The 20,179-nt window shown below is 38.6% G+C and overlaps 2 protein-coding genes and 1 gene segment (V, D, J or C); all 3 read right to left on the bottom strand.

Annotated features, from left to right (window-relative positions):
* Window positions 1–999: 999 nt before the first annotated feature.
* On the bottom strand, window positions 1,000–18,547 carry LOC130426431 (immunoglobulin lambda-1 light chain-like). Of its 3 annotated transcripts, none has more exons than XM_056753209.1 (4): window positions 18,492–18,547; window positions 18,078–18,403; window positions 2,308–2,341; window positions 1,000–1,489 (listed from the first exon to the last, which is right to left on the bottom strand). In XM_056753209.1, the coding sequence occupies exons 1-4, from the start codon at window positions 18,526–18,528 to the stop codon at window positions 1,167–1,169; spliced, it is 720 nt and encodes a 239-aa protein (XP_056609187.1). In that variant the 5' UTR covers window positions 18,529–18,547; the 3' UTR covers window positions 1,000–1,166. The 3 variants fall into 3 exon arrangements, with proteins under 3 accessions (XP_056609187.1, XP_056609186.1, XP_056609188.1); XM_056753208.1 differs by lacking the exons at window positions 18,078–18,403; window positions 18,492–18,547 and adding exons at window positions 8,303–8,631; window positions 8,711–8,809; XM_056753210.1 differs by lacking the exons at window positions 18,078–18,403; window positions 18,492–18,547 and adding exons at window positions 8,305–8,631; window positions 8,711–8,809 and having other exon boundaries at window positions 2,308–2,337.
* Window positions 11,019–11,697, bottom strand: LOC130426434 (immunoglobulin kappa variable 3-15-like). The segment is given in 2 exon segments: window positions 11,019–11,556; window positions 11,645–11,697. Coding segments are annotated over 2 exon segments (384 nt in total).
* LOC130426433 (uncharacterized) lies at window positions 12,458–18,065 on the bottom strand. 2 transcript variants are annotated; one of them, XR_008907183.1, is made up of 2 exons: window positions 13,500–16,527; window positions 12,458–13,337 (listed from the first exon to the last, which is right to left on the bottom strand). XR_008907183.1 is itself a non-coding variant. In XM_056753211.1 (2 exons), exon 2 carries the CDS (start codon window positions 15,160–15,162, stop codon window positions 14,500–14,502), a length of 663 nt encoding a protein of 220 aa, XP_056609189.1. In that variant the 5' UTR covers window positions 15,163–15,261; window positions 17,676–18,065; the 3' UTR covers window positions 12,458–14,499. The 2 variants fall into 2 exon arrangements, 1 of the variants encoding a protein (XP_056609189.1); XM_056753211.1 differs by adding an exon at window positions 17,676–18,065 and having other exon boundaries at window positions 12,458–15,261.
* Window positions 18,548–20,179: the final 1,632 nt, after the last annotated feature.

The raw sequence follows: 20,179 nt of genomic DNA, 5'->3' as shown, positions 1-20,179 counted from the left end.
TATTATGTTTGACTGTAGTCATGATATATTAAAAGGTCTGCAAATAAAAATCAGCCAATTCGAAAGACTGATAAAAAACAGCACTCAAATGACAATGATTTTTTGCATTTTTGCAATAAGCATAAACGCAAAATTCAATAATATCAGCTTTGTTTTAATAAATTGTGAGCTTTTTTGACTAATGCAGAAATTCTGTATTATTTTTGTCCATGCAAAATATGATATGTATGGCGAGGCAACAGATACATGAAGTTTCATCACTGAATCTGATCTTCAGGGACTTGCCGGGTTTAATGAACATAAACAAAATAAGATGGCCTGATTTACATAGAGCTTAATTTAACAAGTGTTATAAGGGCAGGTGTTTCCTGTGTCATTGCACACGATTTTGTAGAAAAATGTACAAATCTCCACAGTTAAACAAATCTGCAAGATTTCGAGACTTCAGAATAATAGAATCCACGGCCTGATCAACTTTTTTAAAGATCATATGGAACACATTTGAATTACACTGAGACCATTTTTCTATGGTTTCAAGCTCCTTTATTAAACATTTCAGTTTCAACTCCCTTAAATCCCCTTTTATTGTGTTAAAAGGTGCTTTCAGCAGACCGCAGCAGTAGTCATCCTCAGGTGGCACAGAGAGAAACAGGGATCTGTAGGCTTTAGTGTCCTCAGAGACTCAGATATGAAAACAAAATGTTGTAAACTGATGATTGTAATCTGACGATAAATGCAGTGGCATGCACAAGAAACCCAACCAGCAATGAATTACAATAATCATGAGGTCTTAAACATGAAGAAGTGTTTCTGCATCTAAAGAAGAAACCGTAAACTGCAGTTTAGAGATTTAAGATGTGATTATAAAATGTAAAAGTGGAGAATGACACAACAGTACAACCACCTAATGAATATTAGCAGTATTCTGTGTAGTGTTTAATAGGTTACTTCTGTCATGTTAGAATTAGCATAAGAAAATGATTGAACCAACACAATAAGTAACTGTTTTATTTAGATGTTTTTATTAAAATGCATAAAAGAACATAAGTATTAAAAGCTCCTTGAAGCAAATGACAAAGTTCAAGCTACTAAATTTCATTTATTTATCATTTCTAGTAATATGCTCTTTCATATAAAAAAAGGATGAGCACAAACATTGATCGAGTTTATTGACTACAGTCAGATTTCTTGATCTTTTTGGTGGTTTTTGATCCGGCAGCGGTCACTTCACATGTGATATCTTTGTCTTTCTGCCACTCTGATGTCTCAATGGTTAAATAACTGCTCAGCTTGAATTTCTCATCAGACTGCGGTTCAGCAGATCCAGTGAAGACCCCTTTAGTAACCGGGTTTCCATTCACAAGCCAACGCACATCAGCGAAGCCAACAGACATGTCATTGATCAGACACACCAGAGTAACTTCACTGGAGCTCACATCTTCAGTGGATGAAGGCAGAATGTACACAACAGGAGGAGAAACACCCGAATCTACAAAATAGACAAGTCATGAAAATAATCAGACAATCAAATGTTAAATATTGCATTTTAAATACAGTGCTTTTAACAGGAAGTCCAAATAAGTTCATAAAATGTACATCACCGTACACATCACTATATCTTACTCAACCTAAACATGACCTGACACTAAACAATTAGTGTTGATAGCTCATGGAAAAAAATTTAAATGCTTTCTTTTATTGTAAGTCGCTTTGGATAAATATACAGAATACAGATATAAACAATTAATTTATTAAGGAATTAAAGAACAATTGTTTGCTAATTAAATACATGTAAATTAATTTAATATTTAAGTTTGACATTTACTGTACACTCTTAGTCTGCTTCAAAGAAGAACCTTTTGGTTCCATAAAGAACCTTTAACATCAGAAGCACCTTCCTGTTTCACAAAAGATCCTTTGTAGTGAAAAAGGGTTTTCAGATGATATAAAATTAAGAAAGAGATGGTTTCTCTAAAGAACCTTTGACTGAATGGTATAGCATGGCATCACTGAGAAGAACCTTTTAAGCACCTTTATTTTAAGAGAGTAACATGTGGTTCATGTATGACTTGCCCATAGTTTGTGTTCTTTATTCAACATTAAAATTTGATCTCCACCACCTGTATATTCTTATGAACTTGAAATTACATACTTTTAGCATTATTCTCACTGTTTATATGGTGAATTAAATTTTCAACATAACAAAAACAAAATTAATTTATCAAAAATACATTTAAGAAAAACTTCGGAGGTAACTTTTACACATACAAGTTAGATCAATTAAAGTGAAGACGTTGTGTGACTTACCGGTCACGAGCAGTTTAGTTCCTTGTCCAAATACCACACTGATACATTTCAGATGTTCAGTCGTACAAAAACCTCCTCAGTCTCTGAAGTGAAGCAAACAGAAGTGAAACAGACGCTCATCTTCAGCCGCTCTGTTTCCTTCAGTCTTTTTAATTCATGTATAAATGCTTTTGTTTTATATTCACAAATACTTGTATATGTCGCAGTCATGTTTGTGTTTGTGGATTATAACCTCATAGAACTTTCATTGTCATCTTGGTCTGCACATCGTGTTAAGAGAGACCCAAAACATGACATTATTCACATTACAAGGAGTCGTTGTTTGTTTAAAGTCAATATTGTGAATTATAGCACAATGCCATTTACAGGGATTTTAACTGTTTAAACAGAAATTTGACTATATGTGATATATTTCAGATTAAAAGGTTTTTAATCCGCCAATTACCCATGAAAAAAATATTAAATGGTCTCAGTAGAATGTCAACAAGTGATTTCTTGTTTTATAACATACATTTTCTAAACGTTAGTAGTCTAACATAAAATCTTCTGCTGTCTTAAGTAGAATTGACTGTGAGTGGTGAGGAGGTTTTTGTCATGATTTGAATTATTGTGATACATACTCCTTAGCAGAGCCGTCTCGTGTCAAACAATAATACACTCCTGAATCTCTCACATCCACATTATTGATGATCAAACTATAATCTGACTGAGATGAATGTGTTGATGTGAATTTAGGAGCAGAGAAACCAGATCCATAAGATGGTGAACTATCTGTACGATAAAATCTCAACACAAACTGAAATCCTCCTGGAGTCTGTTTATACCAGCCAGAAGAATAATCAGTAACTGATCCCAGATTACAGCTCATTGTGACTTTTTCTCCTTTATTCACTGGAAGTTCTGGAGGATTCTGGGTCACTACAGTCACTCCACTCACACCTGTAGAGTAAAAACAACCTTTACATCAGATTTTGTTTCAGACACGTTAAATCTGAGATGAAATGTGATGAAAACTTACAGATCAGAAGAGTGAAAAAAGTGCAGAATAATCTGATCATCTTGTGATTTGATCTGTGTGATGTGTAAAGATGATTAGATGTTGAAGAATGAAGCTGAAATGATCAGACAGACACTTGAAGACAGTAAAGAGATCTGTGAGGGAGGAGCTAAACACACAAAATACTTTAAGACCTGCACACATCATCACAACGTACTGCACACACACACATGATCTTTAGTTTATGGTGAATATTTGGTTGTAATGTATAAATACAGCAAATTCAATTGGATTTGGTCTTTATTTTTTATGACCTAAAGATACTACAATCAATAAAAACATTGACATTTCACGATTTTGACAGAAACAGCTACCATGTAACAAAAGGCAATCAGGATATCGTGAAAGAGAGATTCACTTTTTTATTGAAAGAACTTGAATACAAAAGACAACATTTTTTAAAGAAAAGGCATTTCAGAAACAAAGAGGCTCTTGTTTGAAACTCAAGATGACAGTGTTTACATGAGCTGTACTCATGATAATGACAGTGAATGTGCTAGATAGGCTATTTTGAGCCTTGTTAGTGGTATTAACTAGCGATTTACTTGAACTTACTCTCTGCCCCATATACAAGCGATATAAGCGTATCTGTTTTTTGGAGATAAAACATTCGATGATCATGAAAACGCATCCCAGAGAACAATCTACTTGGTAACCATGTGTTAATTACCCCTAGGTTCATTTTTCACCGGAGTTGTCCTTTAATCGTGATGGCTTCTTATGCTTGACATGTTCAATTTGTCAAAAAACAAGTTGTATGTGTGACGTAGTATTCCTGTGCTCAATACTCTCCCAGTGTTCGTATAGGTTTCGGAAAGTTTTTTTTCAAACATGAAATTCCCTTAAAGGTACAGTTTGTAGAAATTTCTGCTACAGGGGGCAGGATTAAAACTACAACTATCGCGAAGGTTGATGACGCTGTGTAGAAGTGTGGAATGATGGGATATGTTCTCTTCAACCCCACCACTGATAGTACAGCTGATTCATCAATCAGACGGAAACGAGAAATCATGTTAGCGGAAGAGGTTATAAAGTTTAATCAATGTTGCGTTTGATGAAATAATTTAGTTTCATTATAATGAATTAGACTCGAGTAATGTGAGTGTAATCGTGATTCGAGGCCGGTGTGCGCACAGCTGGCGCTAATTCACAATTACTCACCGGACTCGAACCACGGTCTCGCCCCGCCTACTCTACTACAGTGAGGTTTAAAACTAAATCGTTAGTCATAGACGTTAGAGTAATTGTCCAATTCGATGATGTGATAACACTGCAAAGTTTTAAGTATTCACATCAATCACAGTAAAAGTAATTTTGAGCATACCCTCATCATTTGCAATAATAATAGACGGACCGACGGTACAAACGACTTCTGCATCTGTCAATGACTGTGTCACACGGTTGGTACGTAAGTAAAGGCGTTAACAAAAGGTAACGCACGTATGACGCCATTGACAAGCGACAAAACAGTCCTGGTCCACTGTTTAGAATGGCAACATTTGTGATATTGTAAGTTCTCAGCCGATAAAAATATCTAACATTGGCCTAGTGGTTTTTGGATATTTTACTGCAAAATTCTTACAAACTGTACCTCTAAGTAACCACTTTTTAGCACGCCCACGCATCAACCTGTTAGAGCCAGATGAAAGAGCACCTCATGCTTCAACCAGGGAGTGGGAGAAGGAGCTGCGCACACGTCTGAATATGGAAACAACAGCCGCTAACATGCTAAACACATTATTTAAGAAATGCGATTTAAAAACGATTTGTAATACTTACTATTTCCGGAAATGAAGCTGGATCGCGAACAGCTGGAACTGATCCACTCTTGAGGATATTTATTTGGGGCGAAACCCATGCTGTACTGACGGGCCACTGCAACCTTTTCGGCTACCGGGGTCGCATCGACTTGCGGTCAGCAAGTGCCAACTAGTTTCAACTAGTGCTGGTTCGTTTCTCTAAGTCTTTCTTGACCGGAGATACAGACATTGAAGGTTTGTCGATCCGGAAAAAGTAAATTATTCCAAAACACTAGGTCATCATCGTCCCATTAGATTGTTAGGGGATCGCCAACAACCTGTTTTGTGTCACTGTTGTGGTTAAAAGGAGAAAACAAAAAGAAGAATAGATGGATTTGTATAATTACAGTGTGTTTTTGCACACACGCTGGCGACAATTTCTGGTAGATAAACATTTAAAAGTGCATTCTCTGGGATTGTGGCCTTTAAAGGGCCACTCTTCCCAAAAATGAACATTTCTATCATGAATTACTCGCCCTCAAGTACAGTAGTTCAAAATATGATACTGTCTTTGTTCTGTTGAACACAAAGAAAGATATTTAGAAGAATGTTGGCAACTGAGATTTCTGGGGTAGTCAAAAATGGTGGTCAAAGATGCCCCAGTTTTCAAATTCTTCAAATTATCTTAAAAAAATTGAGAATAATGTTTTCTACTCGTCAATGGTGCCCCAGAACTCTACGCTCCCTTTCTTTCGGTTTCCCAAAGTTGTGTCGAACCGACAGATGGGGTTCGCCTTTGAGAACCTATCAATTTCGACTAGCTTATAAAAGGCCAATGAAATTGGCGAATGAAATTTGCTTGCTGGACTCTGCCCCCGGATATCCGGGTATAAAATGGCGTACTGCATTCATTCACCTTTTGTTCTTCGGAGCATTCACATGATCGACTTTGAGACTTCAAACTCTACGCCGAATTACTGCTGGATTTTTACGATGTGATGCAGCATACTGTCCGTTTCCCTGGGCTTCTAGGCAGTTTCAGAAGTGTTTGTGTTTTTTCTCTAAAAGAGCAAATTTCTCCAGCGTGGTATTTCCCGCTGTTCTCATGGGTTCAATAAACTCAATGAGAAGGGAGGACAGACACTATAGCTGCCTCAAGTGTTGTGTTCCCACGGGACTCAGCCACCCCCTAGTCTGCTTCCCTTTCTGTGACAGCCGTGAATACGGCCCTGCCGTCCGAGCAGCAGCAGAGGGATATCAGGATTACTGTGAGCGTTAAATCTGTCAGCCACTGGCTAGCGGACCATTCGCACCTCGTCTCGTCTGACCGCTGCCCCATAGGTCGGGTATCTTCTGAGTTATCCACATATAGCTCTAGCCGGACCTAGAGCTACCGGACGTTTTAACTCCCCCAGTCGGGCGGCTCCGTCTGATGTATCCTCACGCTTCTCGCTGTTGGAGAAACTAGACCCCCTACCAACCTATCCACAGGAAGATTACAATTTTGTGAAAGCGCTTACGTCTGACACGCCCAGGCCAGTCACCGTTGCTTCGCTAAAGATTGTGATACGGCACAGTGTGGTGGCGATTTCAATAAGAACCCCATCTGTCAGTTCGACACAACGTCAAGAGACCGACAGAAAGGGAACGTCTTGGTTACGGATGTAAAAATTTGAATATTCTGAAAAGGTTCAAATTGAAGACACCTGGTGCCACACTCTAATCAGCTAATTAACTCAAAACACCTGAAAGGCCTTTAAATGGTCTCTCAATCTATTTCTGTAGGCTACTCAATCATGGGAAAGACTGCTGACCTGACAGTTGTCCAAAAGACGACCATTGATACTTTGCTCAAGGAGGGCAAGACACAAAAGGTCATTGCAAAAGAGGCTGGCTGTTCACAGAGCTCTGTGTCCAAGCAAATTAATAGAAATAGAAAATAAGTTTACAAGCAATAGGGATAACCGCACACCCTGGAGAGGATTGTGAAACAAAACCCGTTCAAAAATGTGGGGGAATTTCACAAAGTGTGGACTGTAGCTGGAGTCAGTGCTTCAAGAACCACTACGCACAGACGTATGTAAGACATGGGTTTCAGCTGTCGCATTCCTTGTGTCAAGCCACTCTTGAACAACAGACAGCGTCAGAAGCGTCTCGCCTGGGCTAAAGACAAAAAGGACTGGACTGCTACTGATTGGTCCAAAGTTATGTTCTCTGTTGAAAGTAAATTTTGCATTTCCTTCGGAGATCAGGGTCCCAGAGTCTGGAGGAAGAGAGAAGAGTCACAGAATCCACGTTGCTTGAGGTCCAGTGTAAAGTTTCCACAGTCAGTAATGGTTTGGGGTGCCATGTCATCTGCTGGTGTTGGTCCACTGTGTTTTCTGAGGTCCAAGGTCAACACAGCCGCATACCAGGAAGTTTTAGAGCACTTCACGCTTCCTGCTCCTGACCAACTTAATGGAGATGCAGATTTCATTTTCCAACATGACTTGGCACCTGCACACAGTGCCAAAGCTACCAGTATCTGGTTTAAGGACCATGGTATCCCTGTTCTTAATTGGCCAGCAAACTCGCCTGACCTTAACCCCATTGAAAATCTATGGGGTATTGTGAAGAGGAAGATACGATATGCCAGACCCAACACTGCAGAAGAGCTGAAGGCCACTATCGGAGCAACCTGCGCTCTCGTAACACCTGAGCAGTGCCACAGACTGATCGACTCCAGGCCATGCCGCATAGCTGCAATAATTTAGGCAAAAGGAGCCCCAACTAAGTGTTGAGTGCTGTACATGATCATACTTTTCATGTTCATACTTTTCAGTTGGCCAAGATTTCTAAAAATTCTTTCTTTGTATTGATCTTAAGTAATAATCTAATGTTCTGAGATACTGAATTTGGGGTGTTCATTAGTTGTCAGTTAAAATCATCAAAATTAAAAGAAATAAACACTTGAAATATATCACTCGGTGTGGAATGAATGTATACATTATACAAGTTTCGTTTTTTGAATGGAATTAGTGAAATAAAGCAACTTTTTGATGATATTCTAATTATATGACCAGCACCTGTGTATATATATTTAAACAATGTAGGAAAAAACATCATAAGGTATCATCATTAGGTTGATCCTTCTGTTTAAAAGCAGAAGTGACTGTGAGCGGTGAGGAGGTTTTTGTCATGATGTAACTTACTGTGATACAGCAGCATTAGCAGAGCTGTCCCATGTCTGACAGTAATACACTGCTGAATCTCTCACATCCACATTATTGATGATCAGCTGATAGTCAATATTTGACTGAGCTTTAGATGTGAAACGGTCTGATGAAAAACTGTCTCCATATCTGTCAGGAGAGCTATGAGAATGATAGTATCTTAAGACAAACTGAGGAGCAGCATTTGGAAGCTGTTTATGCCAAGAAACATAATAACCCTCATCCTTTGCTATATTACAGTCCAGAGTCACAGAATTTCCTTTTTCTTTTGTCACTTCTGAGGGTTTTTGTGTCAGAACCTTTACAGAAGTGACACCTGTAATAACAAATGAGAAATAGAAACCTTAATTTCCTGCCTAGACATCAATATTTGAAGAGATAAATGTGTAACTTACATGAGAGAAAAGTGAAGAGGGTGAAGAATTTTGCCAGCATCTTTTTGTCTGTTTGTATGGAGCAGAGCAGTTCAGTTTGAGTTTAGTGAAGACAATGAGATTTTCATATAGAGAATTAGAGGAAGAGAAAGTGTGAGAGAAGGAAGTTCATTAAGATTCAGCCAATCATCTTCACTTCCTGCCTTACAGACACGTAATACTCTCTGATATTACATCATATTATCCGTGTGAATACTGCATTCTGATTGGGTAACAGTGTTATTTGACAGTTTGCTTTACTCTTTGTGTCGATTCATTTATTAAACAAGCTGGTTACTGTTCAATCAGGTAATGCATAATACACTTATAGACTGTATATTATTCCTTATTTCAGACATGAAAATAATCATGTGATCCGCCTTTCTGCTCAAATTAATTCATGACCCAATGTCTGTTAAGTCAGTCAAATAAAAGAAACATCAACATAAAATAAAAATGTTCAAAAATTAACATCAAATATAATGCAAGAATTCTCAAAATGTTTAAATGTATTTAATATTTGTTATTTTGTTATTGTTTACATTGTTATAAATAACGTCTCTAACATCATCATTTCAGATTATTTTAACAAGTTTTAACTGGGACTTTTTGTTAGTTTGTGTGGAGGACCAAAGTTCTCAAAATGAAATAATTAAAATATTAATTTATTCGGTGAACCACTTAAAAGATTATACCGTTTATATTGCAACAATTTAATCATTAAATAATTAAATTAACCATGAAATAAATGTATTAATTTATTTTGAAATATCCCCTGAAAATACATCATATATTGTTTAATTCTTTCACAACAGCTGTCAAAAACGATTACTTTCCCCCAAAATTAATTAGGATGAATTTCACAATAAAGCATATGTTTTACAAAAGCATAATTTCATAATAATAGGCAGAATTTCCGAATGACAAGTCCGGGCTGGTGATGTGCATTGATTTGTGCTGCCTGCCAGTATACAGCCCTCCTTTTTTCCAACTAGTTAGCAACAAGTTCCCCCAGAGTCTTAATTATTCTTCATAATTGTGAAAACAAAACTGTGGTGAAATCGGTCTCATTATTATGAAAAACATGCTGTTTGAAAACATATGACTTTTTGTGAAATTCATGCAACTTTATAAAAAAACTGAAATTTAATGAATATTAACGAATATTATGACAAGTTTTACCGCAGTCATCTTTTTTGATAGACTTTTTTTAAACAATTAATAATATATTTCCGTGGACATCAAAAAATAAATGAATGAATTAAATTAATGGTTAATTTAATTATTTGATGATTACATTGTGGCTCAATAAATTAGAGAATTTTTATGAGTGTTCAGTGAATTAATATTACAATTATTTTGTTTTTAGTACTTTGGTCCTCCATAAGTTTACAGTGTGTTAAATATTAGAATAGAATTCCTAACACTCCAATTTTTCGTTCTTAGTAAAGAGCAAAGCTTTATAATGTCATTTATCCTATGCTGTTATAATGAGTCTGTAACAACTCACAGGCTACAATCCCCATAATGCCTTACGCCTGATTACACCATGATTTCACCTCCACCTGACACTCATTACCCTGACCCTATATATGTTTGCCATTTGTCTTAGTTCATTGTCAAGTCTATTGGCTTCATAGTTGTACGTCGTCAGTTGTACTATGTTTTTGACTAGTTCTGGCTTTATTTACCTGTGGATGTTACCTGTTGTGTGAATATATATTAGCTGTGGATGTCACCTGTTCATATTTCTCCTTGCATTAAATCACCACCTAACTTGACTCCATGTGTGGCATTGTCCTTCAGTCCATTGTGTTGTGTTACAGATACATAATTCCCTTTTATCTTAACAGTCTTTACATTCTGAGTGAGTGCAAAGAGACAGCATTTACATGAAGTGAAATTATGGGGTCTGAATCCTGAAAGACTTGATATTGACTAGTGATTTGTGCCTTAAACGAAAACTTTCTCTGCATTAAATAAAGAAATTAAACAAATTTGAATTCCCGCTTTGTAAACTACTCGCCTAAATATCAAAGACGTATAACTTTAATTAAAGAAACTCTGAAATAGTGACATCACATTAATGTACAACATATTCACCCACATTTTTATTTTAATAACCCTGTTCTAAATATTTTGTGATATAAACAGAAATTTACAGATTTCATTATTCTAGTAATCTTTAAGAATCAATAACATTTACACGGTAAACATTGAAATTCATGTTAGTTTTTAGTCTGATGAAAATCAAACACATTTCATGGAGAAACTAATTCTCACAATCACATTGAAACCAGTTTGTTTGTTTATTAAACAGAAGCTACAGATCAAAATGACAAACAGAACTAGGTTATTAATATTTTTTTAATTAAGATAAAAAAAACATTTTTTTTTAAATGTAATAATTCATTTGCATTTTTTAACTGTATTTTATTATCTAAGGTAATGATGAAGAAAATGAAGATTATCAGCATGATGTCAAATGTGATGCGAGCAAGTTGGAGGTTGAAGTACTGTACTGTATATCATACAGTAATACACTGCTGAATCTCTCTCATCCACATTATTGATGATCAAACTATAATCTGATTTAGATGAATGTGTTGATGTGAATTTAGGAGCAGAGAAACCAGATCCATAAGAAGGTGAGCCCCATTCGTGATAAAATCTCAACACATGCTGAGGAACTCCTCCTGGAGTCTGTTTATACCATCTAGCATCTGATTCAGTAACTGATCCCAGATTACAGCTCATTGTGACTTTTTCTCCTTTATTCACTGGAAGTTCTGGAGGATTCTGGGTCACTACAGTCACTCCACTCACACCTGTAGAATAAAAACACAATGAATTAACTTCCACACGTTTCTAATCATGTATGTAGATAATCTTTCACTGAGGTCATACGTGTCTTACAGGATAGAGCGATGATGAAAATGAAGATTATCAGCATGATGTCAAATGTGAGCAAGTTGGAGGTTGAAGGAGAACAGAGCAGAGCTATAAAACTATAAGAAGAGACATATGAGGAGGGAGGAGCTTCTCAATCAGGACACACCCACCGATGATGGAAATCATCATAATCTAACATTAATCAGGGTTATGAAGCCTCACAGTATAGTTCATGTGTGTCATCATGGACATCTAGATGAATAAGTAAATCAGTATCATAACAGTTTGTGTGATTCATTCACTGTGAATTACTGCAGGGGGACACTAGTGCATTATCCTATACACTGTTACCTCACCGATAAGCCACTGCATGTGAAAAATACATGTAAAAGCGTTTACATTTTGTTTCCCTGACATTGAGGTTGTCATCATCTATGCATGAAAGGGTTAAGGTCAAAGTAACATTTTTACAGAAATGCATGAATGTGTGATTAATCATGCACAACTAAATTAATCTGACAGTTCAAACTAAATGCATTGAGAACAGATTTTGATGGACTCATTTATTGATCAACAAGCCTGTTCGAACACTTAAGCACACTCTTATCTGTGTGTCACAGAGTCTGAATCTGAAAAGAGAAATGCAAAATGTGATGGGTGAGACCTCAGAACTGAAGTTAAAAACCACAGATTAACATGCTGAACATGAAGTACATGAACAGCAGATGTTTCCTGTGTGTCAGGACAGAAAAAAATCTCCACACATCACTGCATCTGCTAGAAGACAAATATATCATATGTTATCAAACTGAATTATAAAAAGACTTTAACTCGGCGCAAAGTCTTTTGAACTGCTCTCATTAATTCACATTTCTATAGATAACTGAAATAGGACTTCATTTGAAAATATGTCACAGGTCGGGGCGGGCCAAGCCAGACTGCACCCACCCCTGAAAAACCCGGGAACCACCTCGAGGAACGTGTCAAGGACCAGACAGACAAGGGAATAAAATAATACAGTTTATTTATTAAATTAAAAGATTGGTGAATTGGATAAGTCCTAATTAAAATCTTCTTGCCGCCAGGTAAGTATGCAGATGCGGAGGCGAAGCGAGTCACTGGTGTTACTCCGGAGGGAGGTACTCGGATGTGGGGGCAAGCGAGCCACTAGAACGAGACAGCAAGGTTTAACTGTCCAACAGTATATGGAACATTCAACTGATATACCCCTCTCTTCTTCTGAACAGGGTAAAGGCTTCCAACAGGGACGTGTGGAGACCACCAGGCGGGAAGGACGCTTTGGACGGGACGCTCCACTTCAGCTGAGCACTGGAACAGTACAGCAAGGTCTCAACAGTTCAACAGTATGTGAAGCTTTTCAACTGATATACCTTCTCTTCTTCTGAACAGGGTAAAGGCTTCCAATAGGGACATGTGGCGACCACCAGGCGGGAAGGACACTTTGGACGGAACGCTCACTTCGGCTGAGCACTGGATCAGACACAGCACAGTTTCAACGGTTCAACAGTACATGAAGCTTTTCAACTGATATACCTTCTCTTCTTTTGAACAGGGTAAAGGCTTCCAATAGGGACATGTGGAGACCACCAGGCGGGAAGGACACTTTGGACGGAACGCTCCACTTCAGCTGAGCACTGGAACAGTACAGCAAGGTCTCAACGGTTCAACAGTACGTGAAGCTTTTCAACTGATATACCTTCTCTCTTCTGAACAGGGTAAAGGCTTCCAATAGGGGCGTGTGGAGACCACCAGGCGGGGAGGGCGCTTTGAGCGGGACGCTCACTTCGGCTGAGCACTGGAACAGACACAGCACAGTTTCAACGGTTCAACAGTACATGAAGCTTTACAACTGATATACCTTCTCTTCTGAACAGAGTAAAGGCTTCCAATAGGGGCGTGTGGAGACCACCGGGCGGGAAGGGCGCTTTGAGCGGGACGCTCACTTCGGCCGAGCACTGGAACAGACACAGCACAGTTTCAACAGTTCAATAATATATGAAGCACTCAGCATTAACGGGGCCAGGTCTTCTCAAAGCAGGAAGTTGGGAGTTTGCTTTATCAAAACCCTTCTTTAGAGACAGTGGGTAGAAGACTGTAGGAGGAGAGTGCACGGCAGACTTCTATTACTTCTCCACACACCAATTTCACTTCACAGTACAAACCGTGTGAATCGTCACTTCAGGCACTGCAATTCCACTCGCACACCGTGCATTCGGGCCAGCACTCACCCACCGGTCTTTTCTCCCACCAGATCGGATCTCGTCCTCGATCAGGGCTTGACTTCACTCCGGGAAAGTAGAAGAACGGTGCAGCGATCATCACCTTCGGCAAGGAGAGGACAGAAGTTGGAGACAGATCATCAATTCAGTCGGTGTAATAGTTCACTCGTGCCACACATTTTCCAAACTCTCCACACCACTTCAGTGTTAGTGTATATAAACAACGGATCCAATACTCATCACTTGCGTCTTTCTCACTGCTGACGATATTCCTCAAGTCTTCGCTGACAAATCCTTCAGTCCTTCCTTTCTCTTCCACAGCTTCAATCTTCACCACTCCACAGCCCAGCCTCAATAAAAAGAACAGCCCGCTGACAAACACAGCATCACACGGGACAGCCACAGTCTGTTTTCTCTCTGTTTTTAAAGCCCCATCTGAATGTGTGTCCCTCTCACAGCGTTCTCTGTAATTGCCCCACACCTGCTGTCACTCAGGCAATCAGCCCCGCTGCCATGGCAACAGATTCACAGTGCATAGAATGGATGTTTACTGGAAAATCCTGAATAACTGCATTCACCAGGATCTTAGTCCCGTTCTGGTTTTTGTCACCCCGTGACACACCCCCCTGCCAAACCGTTCTAGTCCCTAGAACGGGATCCGGACACCCAGTCTCCGTACCTGGCTGGGGGTTGCCCCCGGTTCTCCCGTTGGGATCGCCTTGGCGGGGAGTTAGGTTCCTCTGGCCTTGGCCCTATATCCAGCCTCCGGGGGGCCACAGCCCATCCCACCACGGGAGGCATCCACGCTGGTTCAGTCGGAGGTCTCTCTACAGTTGGTTCAGGATAATTCGGACAAGGGCGCATCAGGTTTCGGTGGAGCACCCGCTCTGGACCTTCTCTCCCTTCGGGACGGATGGCATACACCGGTTGATCGAGATGCGGCTGTCGTTGGACCACATACGGCTGGGGCTCCCACCGATCACTGAGTTTTCCCTTTCCTTGTCGCCGGTTATCTCGCACCAGAACTCTTTCGCCAGGCAGTAGCGGCGCACTTCGAGCCGTACGGTCGTACAACCTTTTGTTCTTGGCTGCGGCTTGCTTAATTCGGTCCGAGACCCGTTCGTAGGCCAGTTGAAGGCGTTGATGATGTCTGGCCACCCACTCCGTTGCACCGCCTCCCTCTTCAGCGGCCGCAGTCCCCAGCAGTAGGTCAACTGTTAGTCTCACATGCCTTCCGAACATCAGGTAGGTCGGTGCATACCCGGTCGTGCTGTGTATGCTGTTGTTATACGCCTGGACCATTGCCGGAAGGTTATCAGCCCAATGCCCCTGTTGGTCGTTTTCCAAGGTCCCCAAGAGACCGAGCAGCGTCTGGTTAAACCTCTCGCACCCTCCGTTCCCCTGAGGACAAATACTTTTAAAGGGGGGGTGTCACAGTGTTTCATGCATTCTGACCTTTTTACATTGTTAAACGTTCTGTCTTCTCATGCTTGACATGGTCAACTTGTCAAAAAATGAGTTGGACATATGGCATTGTATTTATGTGCTCAATATACTACCCCAGTGTTCGTATTGGTTTTGTAAAGGTTTTTTTACATGAACTTCTTCTATGTAAAAAGTTCTCTTAGTCCCTTATTAGACAATTGTCCCAGATTAGTATGTTTATGCGTCAACCTGCGAGAGCCAGATGAATGGGCACCTCACGCTTACAACCAGGGAGAGCAGGAGAAGGAGCGGCGCACACGCCAAACAGCTGGAGCAAGAGAGAGAGCACTGCATTCCTGAAGTTCTGATGTGTTTATTTGTTCAACTGCATTTGGGTGATGAATGTTATATATACGGTGGATAAAACGCTGGATTTGGAGCCGTCCCAGTGCTAAAAGATGCCGGTCATGAACAGCACGCAGAAAGTGCTGTTGTTATTAGTGCGTTGTTATGTTATTTTATGTTGCGAGCCTGGATTTGTGGGCCGCTACTACTAAAGAAAACCAGGACCACTTTTTACTCCCACTCCGCCCCTGCACCAGTCACTTCACTGGAGCTCACATCTTCCATGGATGAAGGTAGAATGTTCACAACAGGAGGAGAAACAACTGAATCTACAACATATGTAGATCATACATGACATTTCCCATGAGTTCAATATTAAGATGCTGATTCAATTTAAATGAACTCTACAAAATTTAAATAATAATAGGCTACAGTACATTTATGCATGTGGCAGACGCTTTTGACTTACATTGCATTGTACTAAACATTGCTGACTATGTGCAATCCTCTGGGATCAAACCCATGACATTGTTAGCTCCGTGCTTCATCCACTGAGCCATAGGAAAGCTTATATTTTACATACTTTATACATAAAAATACAATAACTTAACAGTCACAAGCAGTTTTGTTCCTTGTCCGAATACAGTAAATTTCATATGTGTAATCTGATTGGTCAACTGTATTTGACAGTCAGATACTGTTGTTTATAGCATTATTGTATAATGCTTAAATGAAGAAGAAATGTCCTTGATTGAAACATTTCTCTTTGTGTCCATTCCTTTATTAAATAAGCTGGTTGGCTGATTACTGGTACATTAAACCTTACATGTGTGTGATTCTGTGAATAGAGATAATAATATTCTGTTATAATGTAATTTCACATTTACGTTGTTATAATGACTCAGAATTCCATGTTTCCAGAATGACTTTGTGTCTTTTTATTCTGAGTGAACACAGAGGCTTACATGGGCTTTGAAACATCAAACTTGAGCATGTCATGTGAAAAAAGTCACAAGTTAATAACTATGTCACTGATGTTCATTTAAGACAGCTTATTCAGAAAGTCTTTACTCGATACACTGACACTGTGGGCGATGTTTTTACTGGTTTCAAATGAACTAATCAAAGCCGTATATAATGCAGAGCGCTCAGCACCCAGTTATCACTTGTGTCTATGCAGCGTTTGCACAGACATAGCGTTTGGGTTCTTCTGAAATTGTGATGAAAGGATGCTAAAAAATACATGTTTTAATCTAAACTATCATCTAGGCTAGGTGACCGTCAGAACATGGGCCAACCCTGTAAGGTACAGTATAGTCCCCGTGAACCAATTCATTTTTAGCATTTGGACAATAATATTTATGTACCAAATAGTGAAATTATATTTATGAAAGTTTGGATTCTTTATTGCACCTATTTGTTGACAAATGTTGTGCCAAATATTGCAGCTGAAAACATTTATAGGTTTGTGTTTAGGTTAAATTATCCTTTTTTTCAGTCTGTGAACTTGTTTTTATTTGCTGAAAATGAAAACTGGATAAACAAAATAAATTAAAATTACAAAAGATGCTCTGCATGTTCTCAGATCTCCAATACTGCACATGAAAAAAGTTTCACATTTTTTAATAACACAATACTACTGTTTGTACGTGTATTAGAAAAACTGCACAAAATATATTCTAACTTCAACTTTGGCTGTATGTCAGAATATGGGCTTATGTGTGGTTCATGCAGTAATATTTGTGCATATTTTATATGAAAGACCTATAGGTTTGAATTTTTGATAATCGCATTTTATAGAGCAAACATGTTTTCGTATCTCTTTATTTAAAGATGTTTCAGGATACACAATATAATTTTATTAGATGTTAAAACAAAAGATAAAGATAAAAACCAACAAACAGAACTAGGTCATTAATATTTTTAAATAAAACAAAATGAATATCCTCTTTTAAAAACATTTAATTGTAAATGAAAAAATGAATATGTAATTTTTTATTTAGGATTCATAATAAATATAAAAATACAAATAAAAATTTACTTACCGATCAAATTCAGTTTTATTTCATCAAGTAAACATGTGACATCTTCACCTCACAGAGACACTGAACTGAAACTTAATAAAGCTCTTTCAGTAATAAAAACATTATATTAAAAAACATCTTCATAAGAACATACACACTGTTTGCAAATGCTGCTGTTTTCATTTGAGGTCGCATATCAAACTCATCTTAAAGCAAGGATATCAACACCATATAATAAACTGACCACTAAATTATACTAATAATATGTAAATACATAACTGTAATGAGCTGTAATTACAGTAAAAACAATGTTATATTTCTCTCAGATTGTCACTAATGTGCTTATCATTTTTTCAGATTTTTATGCAGGAGTGACTGTGAGTGCTGAGGAGGTTTTTGTCATGATGTGAATCACTGTGATACGTGCTCCTTAGCAGAGCTGTCCCATGTATGACAGTAATAAACTGCTGAATCTCTCACATCCACATTATTGATGATCAAACTATAATCTGATTTAGATGAATGTGTTGATGTGAATTTAGGAGCAGAAAAACCAGATCCATAATAAGGTGAGCCCCATTCGTGATAAAATCTCAACACATGCTGAGGAACTCCTCCTGGAGTCTGTTTATACCATCTAGCAGCTGATTCAGTAACTGATCCCAGATTACAGCTCATTGTTACTTTTTCTCCTTTATTCACTGGAAGTTCTGGAGGATTCTGGGTCACTACAGTCACTCCACTCACACCTGTAGAATAAAAACACAATGAATTAACTTCCACACGTTTCTAATCATGTATGTAGATAATCTTTCACTGAGGTCATACGTGTCTTACAGGATAGAGCGATGATGAAAATGAAGATTATCAGCATGATGTCAAATGTGAGCAAGTTGGAGGTTGAAGGAGAACAGAGCAGAGCTATAAAACTATAAGAAGAGACATATGAGGAGGGAGGAGCTTCTCAATCAGGACACACCCACCGATGATGGAAATCATCATAATCTAACATTAATCAGGGTTATGAAGCCTCACAGTAGTTCATGTGTGTCATCATGGACATCTAGATGAAGAAGTAAATCAGTATCATAACAGTTTGTGTGATTCATTCACTGTGAATTACTGCAGGGGGACACTAGTGCATTATCCTATACACTGTTACCTCACCGATAAGCCACTGCATGTGGAAAATACATGTAAAAGCGTTTACATTTTGTTTCCCTGACATTGAGGTTGTCATCATCTATGCATGAAAGGGTTAAGGTCAAAGTAACATTTTTACAGAAATGCATGAATGTGTGATTAATCATGCACAACTAAATTAATCTGACAGTTCAAACTAAATGCATTGAGAACAGATTTTAATGGACTCATTTATTGATCAACAAGCCTGTTCGAACACTTAAGCACACTCTTATCTGTGTGTCACAGAGTCTGAATCTGAAAAGAGAAATGCAAAATGTGATGGGTGAGACCTCAGAACTGAAGTTAAAAACCACAGATTAACATGCTGAACATGAAGTACATGAACAGCAGATGTTTCCTGTGTGTCAGGACAGAAAAAATCTCCACACATCACTGCATCTGCTAGAAGACAAATATATCATATGTTATCAAACTGACTTATAAAAAGACTTTAACTCGGCGCAAAGTCTTTTGAACTGCTCTCATTAATTCACATTTCTATAGATAACTGAAATAGGACTTCATTTGAAAATACTTTTAAAGGGGGGGTGTCACAGTGTTTCATGCATTCTGACCTTTTTACATTGTTAAACGTTCTGTCTTCTCATGCTTGACATGGTCAACTTGTCAAAAAATGAGTTGGATATATGGCATTGTATTTCTGTGCTCAATACACTACCCCAGTGTTCGTATTGGTTTTGTAAAGGTTTTTTTACATGAACTTCTTCTATGTAAAAAGTTCTCTTAGTCCCTTATTGGACAATTGTCCCAGATTAGTATGTTTATGCGTCAACCTGCGAGAGCCAGATGAATGGGCACCTCACGCTACAACCAGGGAGAGCAGGAGAAGGAGCTGCGCACACGCCAAACAGCTGGAGCAAGAGAGAGAGCACTGCATTCCTGAAGTTCAGATGTGTTTATTTGTTCATCTGCATTTGGGTGATGAATGTTATATAAACGGTGGATAAAACGCTGGATTTGGAGCCGTCCCAGTGCTAAAAGATGCCGGTCATGAACAGCACGCAGAAAGTGCTGTTGTTATTAGTGCGTTGTTGTGTTATTTTATGTTGCGAGCCTGGATTTGTGGGCCGCTACTACTAAAGAAAACCAGGACCACTTTGTACTCCCACTCCGCCCCTGCACCAGTCACTTCACTGGAGCTGACATCTTCCATGGATGAAGGTAGAATGTTCACAACAGGAGGAGAAACAACTGAATCTACAACATACGTAGATCATACATGACATTTCCCATGAGTTCAATATTAAGATGCCGATTCAATTTAAATGAACTCTACAAAATTTAAATAATAATAGGCTACAGTACATTTATGCATGTGG

This window comes from Triplophysa dalaica, chromosome 7 (assembly GCF_015846415.1).
Source record: "Triplophysa dalaica isolate WHDGS20190420 chromosome 7, ASM1584641v1, whole genome shotgun sequence".
Classification (NCBI taxonomy): Eukaryota; Metazoa; Chordata; class Actinopteri; order Cypriniformes; family Nemacheilidae; genus Triplophysa; species Triplophysa dalaica.
This window is presented reverse-complemented; position numbering and strand designations above follow the sequence as displayed.

Coding starts and splice junctions, on each gene's coding strand:
- LOC130426431 (XM_056753208.1), bottom strand. CDS start 8,750: ATGCTGGCAAAATTCTTCACCCTCTTCACTTTTCTCTCAT. Junction 2,342..8,302: donor ACAGCTCTGCTAATGCTGCT/GTATCACAGTAA, acceptor TGTATCAGTGTG/GTATTTGGACAAGGAACTAA. Junction 1,490..2,307: donor AACTAAACTGCTCGTGACCG/GTAAGTCACACA, acceptor TCTATTTTGTAG/ATTCGGGTGTTTCTCCTCCT.
- LOC130426433 (XM_056753211.1), bottom strand. CDS start 15,162: ATGGTCCAGGCGTATAACAACAGCATACACAGCACGACCGGGTATGCA.